This window comes from Lissotriton vulgaris, chromosome 8 (genome assembly GCF_964263255.1).
Source record: "Lissotriton vulgaris chromosome 8, aLisVul1.2, whole genome shotgun sequence".
In the NCBI taxonomy this organism is placed as follows: domain Eukaryota; kingdom Metazoa; phylum Chordata; class Amphibia; order Caudata; family Salamandridae; genus Lissotriton; species Lissotriton vulgaris.
In genome coordinates, this window is record NC_141696.1 from 442,058,160 (window position 1) to 442,070,780 (window position 12,621).

The following is a 12,621-nucleotide window of genomic DNA, read 5'->3' on the forward strand; positions in this document are numbered from 1 at the left end:
GCCAGCCTTCCATTCCTGACAAAAATAGCCGAAAAAGCAATGACCCAACAACTGTCTGCTTTTATAGAGGAACACCATCTACTCGATGAGACCCAATCTGGCTTCCGCCGATTTCACGGTACGGAGACGGCTCTAATTAAAGCCGCAGATGACATCAGAACCATCCGAGACGTTGGGGACAGCAGTATTAATACTGCTAGATCTGTCGGCTGCTTTCGACACAGTCGATCATTCTATTCTGATCGATTGTGTCGAAAACATGGGTTTCCAACAAACAGCCAAGAAACTGCTAGCATCTTTTCTGGCTGACAGGACTCAGGCTGTCACACTGGGCTCCTTTCAATCATCCAATCTGTCGCTGCCATGTGGGGTACCTCAAGGCTCATCCCTAAGTCCGACACTTTTTAACATCTATGTGTCGGACCTAGCCAACATCATTCGAGCATACGGGATGAGCCTTACCTCCTATGCAGACGACACGCAGTTGGTCCTCGCCATTAAAAATAACGGCCACAAAATAGCCGAAGACTTCAAGAGGGCATGTTGGCAATTGAGGACTGGATGGCCTCCAATTGCCTAAAACTTAATTCCGATAAGACGGAAGTGGTCATCTTTGGACAACTGACCCCAGAATGGTCCTCTTTTTGGTGGCCCGTGTCCCTTGGACCCCCCCCTAAACCTGTCAGTAAAGTGAGGAACTTGGGAGTGATCTTCGACGACCGCCTCAATTTTCTCCCACACGCCAATCAAATTGCTTCCTCCGCCTTTCACAAACTAAAACTCCTAAAGAAAATCCTTCCCTTCCTCCCCGAAACGGCCGGTAAAATCTTGGTAACTTCGCTGGTATTGTCCACTTTGGACTACTGCAATGCTTTGTTCATAAAGAACAAGTTACTTACCTTCGGTAACGCTTTTTCTGGTAGATACAATATCTGCCTGTGGATTCCTCACCTTGTGAATATCCCCCTTGCGTCAGCAACGTTCGGAAAATTCTTCGTAGCACGCCGGCGTGGACGACGTCATAGGAGCACGGCTTCACGCGCGACTCCGTCTGACGTCACCGACTCCACATAAGGCCCACGTCGGCGTGATGACGTCAGTTCCGCCCTTTTTTCCGTGCCTTCGAGGCACCCGGACGGACCAACAAGTACATATATATATATATACACAATGTACACAGTACATGCAAAACAAATGCATTCAAAGTGCAAAACTATACAAAATCAGATAAAATCATAATTACATTTGCACATAACACCAGGTATAGCAGAGTGGACAACGGGGAGGCGGGTGGGTCAGTGAGGAATCCACAGGCAGATATTGTATCTACCAGAAAAAGTGTTACCGAAGGTAAGTAACTTGTTCTTCTGATAGATACATCTGCCGTGTGGATTCCTCACCTTGTGAATAGATTCCCACAGCAGTCCCCACTCCCGGAGGAGGGTGTCCACTCTGCTACACCAGGAAATCTTGGAGAACAGAGCGCGCGAAGTGGCCGTCCCTCCTCACCTCAGCATCCAAGCAGTAGTGCTTTGCAAAAGTGTGGAGGGAGGCCCAAGTCGCGGCCCTGCAAATGTCCTCAACAGGAACACCCCTAGACAATGCAGAAGTAGCAGACTTTGCTCTAGTTGAATGAGCTCTAATACCCTCAGGAGGGTCCTTACCCGCCAGAGAGTAGCAAATCTTGATGCACAGGATAATCCATCTGGAAAGTGTGAGCTTGTGCACCGCTCTGCCCTTCTTGCAGCCAGCAAAACCCACGAAGAGCTGATCGTCTATACGATAGTCTTTAGTCCTATCAAGATAGAAGCTAACCGCTCTCTTCGGGTCCAGGCGATGAAGCCTCTCCTCCTCCTTGGAAGGGTGTGGGGGAGGATAAAAGGTAGGAAGGGTAATGGATTGACCTAGGTGGAAGGGAGTAACCACCTTAGGCAGAAAAGCAGCCCTGGTCCTAAGAACCATTCTTTCAGCATGGATGGACAAAAACGGGGGCTTGGAACTAAGAGCCTGAAGCTCACTTACCCTCCTTGCCGAGGTAATTGCAACTAAGAAGACCGTCTTAAAAGAAAGAAGCCTCATTGGACACTTGTGTAAGGGTTCAAACGGCGAACCCATCAGATAGGTTAACACAAGATTCAAGTCCCTATGAGGAACAATAAAGGGAGAAGGAGGGAACTTATTAGTGAGCCCCTTCAAAAATCTTAAAACCACAGGTGATTTAAAAAGAGAGGGCTGATCCGGCAAGCAGAGGAATGCCGATAAAGCCGAAAGGTATCCCTTGACAGTGGCAACAGCAAACCCCTGCCGTGCCAGAGAAAGAGCAAACAACAAAATATCAGACAAATGAGCCTTTAACGGGTCAACATCCCTCTCCCTACACCAAGACACAAACTTATTCCACCTATACGAATAAATGGACTTGGTGGAGTCACGCCTGGCAGAAAGTATGACATCCACCACATCGTTAGGGAGAGAGAAAGAGTTCAGATTGCCCCGTTCAATCTCCATGCATGAAGGTGTAATGTCTGGAGGTGGGGGTGTAGAACCTGCCCCTCCATCTGAGAGAGGAGGTCTGCCCTGAGAGGGAGACGGAGCGGCGTGTGAGAGGAGAGGTGGAGAAGATCTGTGTACCACACCCTTCTTGACCAATCCGGGGCGACCAAAATGACTTGGGCCCGGTCTTGGCGAATCTTCCTCAGAACCCGAGGAATCAAGGGTATGGGAGGAAACGCGTAAAGGAGCTGACCTCTCCAGCTCAACTGAAACGCGTCCCCCAATGCTCCTTGCATCGGATACTGGAGACTGCAGAATGACGGGCAGTGAGCATTCTCGCAAGTGGCAAACAGGTCCACCCGAGGAGTCCCCCACATCTGAAAGACGTAACGAACAACCTCCGGGTGAAGCCTCCACTCGTGGTCGGCAGAGAACTGACGACTGAGAATGTCTGCGCGCACGTTCAGAACCCCGGCCAGATGATTTGCCATCAGACAAATCTGGTGGTCCTGAACCCAGGACCAGAGGCGCAGAGCCTCCCTGCAGAGACACTGCGACCCCACTCCTCCCTGCTTGTTGACATACCACATCGCGGTCGTGTTGTCCGTCAGGACTTGAACTGACCGACCGCGAAGGGAAGGGAGGAAGGCCTTGAGTGCCAGACGTATCGCCCGTAACTCTAGAAGGTTGATGTGAAGCAGCCTTTCCTCTGGAGACCAAAGACCCTTGACCTCCAGATCCCCCAGATGAGCACCCCACCCTAGAGTGGAAGCATCCGTTATCACCGTGGCCACCGATGGTGGAAGCTGAAAAGGCTTTCCTTGTGACAGATTGCCTTCCACGCCCCACCAAGACAGATCCGCTGCAGTTTCTCTGGAGATCCTCACTGACTCCCCGAGATCTCCATTGTGTTGATACCACTGCCTGCGGAGGCACCACTGGAGTGCCCTCATGTGCCAGCGTGCATGGTTGACCAGGAGAATGCAAGAAGCCATCAGACCGAGCAGGCGAAGGACCTTCAGGACCGGAACAACCGCTCCATTGTGAAATAAAGGAATCATTTCCTGTATGTCGCGAATCCTTTGCGGAGGAGGGAATGCACGACATACAGTAGTGTCCAGTACCGCACCTATGAACAGGTTGCGCTGGGAGGGCACCAGGTGAGATTTGGGCACATTTATTGAAAAACCCAACCTGAACAACAGCTGCGATGTTTCTTGCAGGTGATGAAGCACCTTCTCGGGCGACTCCGCTTTGATCAGCCAGTCGTCCAGGTACGGGAATACAGGTATCCCCGACCTCCTGAGATGTGCAGCCACCACTGCCATCACCTTGGTGAAAACTCGAGGCGCAGTAGTAAGACCAAACGGAAGGACCGCAAACTGGTAGTGTTGCGATCCCACCGTAAAACGGAGATACTTCCTGTGCGACTTCAGGATCGGGATGTGAAAATACGCATCCTGCAAGTCGATCGACACCATCCAGTCTTCTTCCAACAGCGCTTGAAGAACCTGCGCAAGAGTGAGCATTTTGAATTTCTCCTGCTTGAGATAGAGATTCAAAATCCTGAGGTCCAGGATTGGACGTAACCTGCCATCCTTCTTGGGGATCAGGAAATACCGGGAGTAGCATCCCTGACCCTTTTCCTGCTCTGGAACCACCTCTATCGCACCTTTCTTGAACAAAGCCAGGACTTCTTCCTGCAAGCGAACAAGGTGGTCCTCCGAACAAAAACCCTGGCAAGGAGGGTAATTGGGAGGGAACTCCTGGAAAGGAAGTGCATACCCATTTTCTACGAGATTGAGAACCCAAAGATCCGATGTAACCAATTCCCAATCCCGTAGAAAATGAGTAAGCCGACCCCCCACCGGAGCCACATGATCCAGAATGGCGGATCTAGGGCTGCTTTGCTGCAGGGGGAGGGGGTTGGCTATTAGAGGAAGAGGAGGAGGAGGAGGAGACCTGGCGCCCACGACCACGGCCCCTTTGCTTTCCTCTGTAGGATTTATACAGAGGATTCTGGCGCTGCTGCTGCTGCTGCTGTCCTTGATTGTAGGGACGAAAATTGGATCTGCCAAAACCCCTATACTTTCTAGTCACAGAGCCCCTCGTCTGAAGGCCCAAAGACTTCGCCGTAGCCCGACTGTCTTTGAATCTCTCCAGAGCTACGTCAGCCTTCTTGCCAAAGAGACCTGTCCCATCAAACGGTAAGTCCAACAGAGTAGACTGAACGTCAGTAGAAAAATCAGAGGACTTAAGCCATGCAGCCCTTCTTGTAGCCACAGTGGAGCCCATAATTCTGGCAACAGAGTCCGCCGTGTCCATACCACTCTGTATGACCATACGAGCTGCAGCCTGAGTATCAGCGACCACCTCGTTAAAGTTCTTCTTATCGTCCTCTGGAAGCTTAGCAGAAAGCTGTTTGACAGAGTCCATCAACGCGTGAACGTATCTCCCCAAGAGGCAAGTAGCATTGGTGGACTTCAAGGCCATGCTACCCGAGGAGAAAATCTTTTTAGCAGACTGGTCCAGTTTTTTTGAGTCCTTGTCTGCTGGCACCTGAGGGAAAGAACCCGCAGCCCTGCTGGAACAGGCGGCCTGCACTACCAGACTCTCCGGTGCAGGATGCGAGGAAAGAAATTCAGGGTCATCAGGAGCCACCCTGTAACGCCTTGCCACTGACCTGGAAACTGCAGGAGCAGATAAAGGCCTCTTCCAGACCTCCTTTATCGGTTCAGTCAATGCATCCGTAAAAGGAAGCGTAGGCTCCACAATAGAAGAGGGCGAATGCAACACTTCCGTAAGGATGTTGGGCTTGTATTCAACTGTGGGCAAAGTCAAGCCTAGCAACTCTGCAGCCTTCTTTATGACAACATGATAGGGTGCCAAGTCCTTAGATGGTGTGTCAGAAACGGTTGGCAAACCCCATTCAGGAGAAAGTTCCAAGCCACTTGCATCCTGAAGGTCCTCAAAACAATCCCCCTCATGCAACTCTCCTTCCTCAACCTCGGAGTCCACAAACTCCTTCTCCTCCAAGAGGCGTTGTGCCCTGCGCCTCGACCACACCATACGGACCGAAGTCGATGGATCCGGTAACGACTCCGACGGCGCCGGAGCCGACGTCGAGCGAGGAGCCGGAGGACGGGAAGTGCCACGATCCGAATCCACCCGAGGCCGATCCGGAGTCGGCGAAGCCGCATGCGAAGTCGACGACCTCGGCGGCGCCGTACCGAGCCAAGGAGTGCAAGGCGTCGGCATAAACGGCATAAATGGGGCCGGGGCATAAGCCTGGGGCACACCCAAATTGAAAGACAAAGGACCCATGGGACCCATAGGCGCACCAGCGGGGTACATCGCCCTCGAGTAAACACCAAACATGGCGTTTAAAAACTGCGAGGGATCCTGACCTGGACCTGGAAAGGGGGGGTACGAACCCAACGGCCGCTCCGAAGGAGGCTGATCCGGCAAGGGCGCACCCTGGCCCTCTTGTTCTTCAGGCTCCACAACCGGAGTCGGTGCTCGAGGAACCTCTTCTTCATGCACCGATGAATGGTGCGACTCCAGATCCGGTTCCGGCTCATGAACTGGAGAACCAACGTGAGACTGAGCTGGAGAAGGAGACACGAAGTCCTTATGATGTTTTCTCGACTTCTTCCTCGAATCCGAAGACTCCTTGCCAGAGTGGTGTCTGGAGTGATGTTTACTCCTCTTATGCTTCTTTCTCGAGGAGCCCGAAGCATGGCCCGAGGCCGACTTGGAACCGGACCTCGACCTCCCTCTGGACCTTGATCTCTCTCTCGACCTCGACTTGGCCTTCGAAGCCGACCTCGACTTCGCCCTCGAAGCCGACCTTGACTTCGACCGCGACCGTTGTCTCGACTTCGAGCGCCTGGACACTGACCTCGAAGACCTTCCGGCTTCCCTTTCCTTCACCTTAGCAAGCAGAAGCTTCGCCTCCCGCTCACGCAAGGCTTTGGGGTTCATCTTGTCACAGGAACGACAGTTCTTGACATCGTGTCCCGAACCAAGACACCACAGACAGACGGGATGCGGATCGGTGATCGACATCATCCGGGTGCAGGAACCACACTGTTTGAAGCCTGTCTTCCTCGACGACATCTCCGGCGATGAAGCGAAATCCGATAGTGAAACAATTACAGCTAAACAGCGAATAGATACAAAAGTATCGCAGAAGATCCCAGAAACCGTTAGCGTCGACGACGCGGAAAAAAGGGAACTGACGTCATCACGCCGACGTGGGCCTTATGTGGAGTCGGTGACGTCAGACGGAGTCGCGCGTGAAGCCGTGCTCCTATGACGTCGTCCACGCCGGCATGCTACGAAGAATTTTCCGAACGTTGCTGACGCAAGGGGGATATTCACAAGGTGAGGAATCCACACGGCAGATGTATCTATCAGAATGCACAAGTAAGAGTCATAAATAAAATGCAAGTTATCCAGAATTCAGCAGCCAGGCTCCTGGGCAGAATTCCTAAATATCAATCCACTACAGAAACCATTAGACACCTACACTGGTTACCAATTAGAAATAGGATTAAGTTCAAAACCCTCTGTATTGTGTACAAGGCTCTGCACAACCAAGGACCTGCTTTCCTCACACAAAATCTGACTCCTTACTGTCCTCCCAGATCGTTACGTTCGTCCACTCTAAATGACCTAATGGTTCCCCGTACCAAATCGGTTTCTTGGTGGGATCGAAGGTTCCTGGTATCAGCCCCAAAACTATGGAACACTTTGCCCCATTCAATAAAAATAAGCCCTTCACTCTGGTCATTTCGCAAACAGCTAAAAACCTGGCTGTTTAACCAGTAAATTCAGACCCTCTCCTCTTTGGAGTAAATACCTGCAGATAATTCAGCGCCGAGACGCCCAAGGGCCATTGTTCGCGCTTTATAAATATTATTAATAAATAAATAAATAACTAGGTCCATCTGATTTAGACGGTCCTTCACGGATGCTGTAAATTCGTCCACCGATGTTACCCCTACAATGCGATCACCAGCTATCATAGGGCGTACGTCTCCTGACAATCCAGCATCCCTTACATCCACATATATGCGAGAGAGAGCATCAGATTTCGCCTGCTGTGCCGCGGGCCTATAGGTAATAACAAAATCATATTCGTTGAAAAAAAGAACCCACCGCATCTGGCGTGGTGACAAGGCACGAGCAGAACGAAAGAACTTCAATTTCTTATGATCAGTGTAAATAGTGATGGTATGTCTCGCCCCCCACAGATAATGGCTCCACTCCTCAAAAGACAGTTTAACCGCCAGTAACTCCCTTTCTGCCACAGTGTAATTACGCTCAGCAGGAAACAACGTCTTCGAAAAGAAGGCAATGGGGTGCATAGCTCCTGTCTCGATGTCTCTCTGCGACAACACCCCACCCACTGCACACAATGATGCGTCTGTCTCAACGAAGAAAGGCAGGGCAGGATCAGGATGCACCAACACGGGCGCTGTCGTGAATTTCCCAAGCAACTGCTGGAATGCCTCCTGTGCCTCTATAGACCAGACAAAGGGAACCCCCTTCCTCAATAAGCGTGTCATGGGTGCCACTACATCAGAGAAGTGTGCGATAAACCGCCGGTAGAAATTAGCGAACCCCAAAAGGACCTGTATATCCTTGACCGTAGTAGGTACCAGCCAGGCTATGATAGACTCGATCTTTCTGGGGTCCATCTGTACTCCTTCTGCTGAAACTATGAAACCCAAAAACTCCACCTTTGGGGTACTAAACTGACACTTCTCTAATTTGGCATACAGATGATAATCCTTTAATTTCTGCAGCACTTGTATCACATGGTCTTGATGTTCATCACTAGTCTCTGAAAAGATCAATATGTCATCAAGATATACGATGACACTTATGTCCAGATACTCTCGGAAAACTTCATTAATGAAGAACTGAAATGCTGCAGGCGCATTGCACAAGCCGAATGGCATCACACAATACTCAAACAAGCCATACTTAGTCCTGAACGCGGTCTTACACTCATCCCCGGGGCGGACTCGTATAAGATGGTATGCGCCCCGCAGATCTAACTTGGTGAACACTGTGGCTTTCCACAACTGATATAATAACACAGGAATAAGTGGAAGTGGATATTTGTTTTTCACCGTGGCCTTGTTCAGGGCCCTATAGTCCACACATGTCCGCAAAGTGCCCTCCTTTTTCGGAATAAAAAAGATGGCCGAGGACACCAGCGAACATGAGGGACGAATAAACCCCTTACTTAACATCTCATCCAGATAATCCTTGAGATGTAGTGTGAGAAGTTGGCCTGATATATAGTGTTCACTATTCTAGTGATCACTGTGTATCATACCAAACGACCCTTATTGATGATTGGTTGTAAGTCAACCTTATAGACCAGCTATCCTAGTAGCATGGACAAGAGCAGTCTTTAGGCTAAACTCTAGAGGGCCTGTTAAGCCAGCTGTTATACCCCCACATATACCCCTTGAACATCAAGTGAAAGGACACCACACAAGTTGTTATGAAAAATAAAGGATATTTATTTATAACAAGTCTACCCTGAACTCTTTATGAGTCAGGGAGCTAAGCACAATACAAAACTCTTAAGAAAATACTTTAAGTTGCACAATTTACACAAATGCCCGAGGTGCACGAAAAACCATATACACTAAAAGTGGAATGCGAAATACTAGCAGGTAAGTAACAAGATCCAGAGGCTTCAGGATGGCTAGGACTACACTACTGAACCCTAAGGTTAGGAGCAGGAGGCCTAGGGAGATCGGGTGCAGAGTGTGCACTCTCACGCGGGATGCGTGACAAAGTCTATGGAGGCTAGTATTTCTAAAGTCACTGTTTCCGGACGAATCCGACTAGGTAGACTAAAAACGAAAAAGGATCTGGACACTTAGATAGTGAACCTACGTTGGAGCACTGAAATGCTCAGGTTACCTAGCCCAGGGGCCGCGGCTGCATAGGGTTCAAAAGACGTCGGGAATCCTCGTTGTAGTCTATGGAGCCTGAAAGAAGAAGTTGCTGGCAGGCGACCAGTGAAGATGTTCGGTGTGATCCAAGCCTGGATCGGTGATGGAGATGACTTGAAAGAAGAGGGGACTCAGTTCTTAATCACTAGCCAGTGATTGTGTGGGCACCAGGATGGCACCGGATGAAGTCACCTCGACCAGGTGAGTGGGCGAACCTGGACTCTGCAGTCACACGGGCTAGGAGGCGTTGTCGGCGACCAGGCTGGAGGTGCGAACTGTCCCACGAAGGTGTCTGCTGTCGGCGATGCTGGACCCAGGATTGGGGCAACAAACCTTGACAAAGTCAAGCCCACGCGGTGGAGTCAAGACGGTGTCTGGAGTGGACCAGGAGGGTCCGGGGTGCTCCTCTTTTGGAAGGGAGCAAGGGCCAGTCTGGAGCAACCAGACCAGCGGTGTAATCGTCGTGGTGGGCCACTAGCCAGCAGGCAAGTGACCGGACAATGCGGTGAGCAGTAAAGAGCAGAAGGGCCCCACGCAGATCTCGTGGATGCTGGGGGGCTGGACTTCGGTGCTGGAGCTGCTCAGGGTTAGGGCTTCTCAAACTCCAAAGCACTCACTCGAGGATCCCTCGGCGGTCGTGCTGGTTAAGCGTCGTGCCGGTTTTGAAGATGGCCGTCCCTCAGGCCTCGTCACACCCACGAATCTCAGCTGGGCTGATGATGCAGGTAGAGGTCAGAGATGCCAGGGAATCCGGGTCTCGTCGAGCTGGGCAGTCTTGATCCAGAGGATGGACGTGCAGCAAACCGGAATGCTTAGGTGGTGCCTGCGGGTGCAGGGTGGCTACTCCTTAGCCACAAGGGAGAGTCTTCAGAGAAAGTCAAGAGTTCCTTTCGTGGAAAGTAGTTCAAGATTCAAGATTACCTAATTTGGAAAGGGGGCCCGCTCCTACCTTTATCCTAAGAAAAGGGGCTGGCACGCGACTAGGTCCTGCCCATGGGTGGGACCAGGAGGGGGGTGGTTACACCCCTCTCCTTTGTCCGGACTTTCCCCAACTCAGAGGCTGGGGTGCCCCTGGAACTGGTTTGAGCCGGCATATGCACAGTGAGCACCGGGGTGCCACTTGCAGTCACCTTCCTCTCAGCCCTGCCTACCTGGGATACACAAAACCCTGTCTGGGATGGTGCTAGCACTGCCCCTGACAGGAAACCCTTTGTCCGAGCTCTCCTCGCTGGAAGGACTCCCAGCAGCAGGAGGTCAGACTTGTGTCTGTGGTGGCAGCATCCATTTTGTGATGCTGAGGCTCGAGTTAACTTTAACCGGGGTTCACAGTTACATACATGTCGTGTCCCTCTCGAAGGGTGGAATGCTAACCCCGTCGCCAGAATTGGCGAGGGGTTAGTATTCCAATTCATATGACACCTTACTCAACATGTTTTGATAACGCTATGCCCAAGTTAGCATTTGACCGCGAGGTACATAATGCACTTAAGAGTATATGGTATAGCGTTATCATGGAACAGCTATTAGGACTTGGTTCCGCAAGCTGCAAATGGGCTCAGCTCATGCCAGAGCACCATCTCACATAATTCCAAGCGCTCTGCCTTCAGGATTGATAAGGCCTGCCATAGGAGTGACTGATAGGAATATATGTGTCCATTTTAGGGTTAGATATAGGAATACTATATCTAAAGCAAAGGGTGATTACACCACCTTGCCCCAGCTGTCGTGCATCCAGTTGTGTCAGATTTGGGTGGCCAGCCAGGGGTGGCATAATACATGCTGCAGCCCCTGGTAGGCCCTGGGTACACCTATGCCCTGGATACCTAAGGTATGCTGTACAGGGACTGATAAGGTGGCCCAGTACCAATTGGTAAATGCACCTAGGGTACATGGAATCCATTTTACAGAGAGAGCAGTGGGCCTGGGGTCCTGAATAGCAGGGCCCCAGGTCAACTAAGTCGAAAAACCAGCAAAACACCAGGCAAAAAGTTGGGGGCAACCATAGTCAGATATCCACCTTCCTACATGTAGTACCTCTGGTTCCGAGAGCGCATAAATGCGACTACATGGCAAAGTGGCACCCGGAACCAGGTCGATCTTACAATCAAAAGGCCGGTGAGGAGGGAGCCCCTGAGCATGACCCTCATCAAAGACGTCCCGGAAGGCCACATATTGCAAAGGGACAGAACCCACACTACCTACTGCACACGTTAAAGGAGTCACCCAATCCGTAGCCTCCTGATAGCAGTTCTTTAAACAATGCGCAGAGTCCAAGGTCACTAAACGTTGAACCCAATCTATCTTGGGATTGTGCTTTTGTAACCATGGTACCCCTAACACTACACCAAAGGAAGGAGCGTCAATGAGATCAAAACACACTGGGATCAACACTGGCACTCTATTGCTAGATGAAAGCAGCAAAGAAGCCGCTATAACAAATGTCTAGGTACCCTGTCTACTGCACCCATGACATCGTACGTACCCCTAGGTCCTTCCCACAACAAGGACCACTGTCCTGATGGATACAAGCTATCCTCTTTCCTCTTACCAGACGGTGCACTAGAAGGCTTTACAGGACACTCCCTGGCGTAATGACCTCCCTGACCGCAATACAAACACAAATTCTTCTCTCTCCTTCGCTTCTTTTCTTCTGCGGTCAATGGCCCTCTTACTCCTCCTATATCCATTGGTTCAGGAGTTGTTTTGTGCTCCACAACAGGTTTCGCCTCATGTTTGGCATACCCCCACGAGATACCTGAAAGCGATTGCGTTCTCCACGTCTCTCAGAAAGCCTATGATTTAACTTGACCACGAGATCGATGAAAGCAGCGCAATCGTTGGGAGGATCAACCACCTGAGACACTATGTCTTTAAGCTCCTCACACAGACCCTGATAGAACAATGAAGTCCTTTTGGCCATAGGCCACTGAGTTTCAGACACCAGTCGGTTAAATGTGGAGATGTACGTCAACAAATCCTGCCTGCCCTGCCGCAGCTTTAAGAGTTCCGCATCACTGGCCTGCATGAAAGCATGCTTAGCAAAGAGACCCCGCATTAATTCCTGAAAAGCAGGGAAATTGTACAATACTCGATCATCGTTATCCACAAGGGGGATAGCACACAGGGCAGCTGTGCCAGCCAAATA

General features: G+C 50.8%; 1 protein-coding gene across 1 annotated transcript in view; it reads right to left on the minus strand.

Moving 5' to 3' along the window:
• Positions 1–12,621, minus strand: part of LOC147697156 (uncharacterized) — a 1,724,744-nt gene that overhangs the window by 169,209 nt on the left and 1,542,914 nt on the right. The window contains exon 10 of the mRNA XM_086936112.1: positions 11,769–11,773. Coding sequence (XP_086792238.1) covers positions 11,769–11,773 — 5 coding nt within the window. The remainder of the gene's footprint in view (positions 1–11,768; positions 11,774–12,621) is intronic.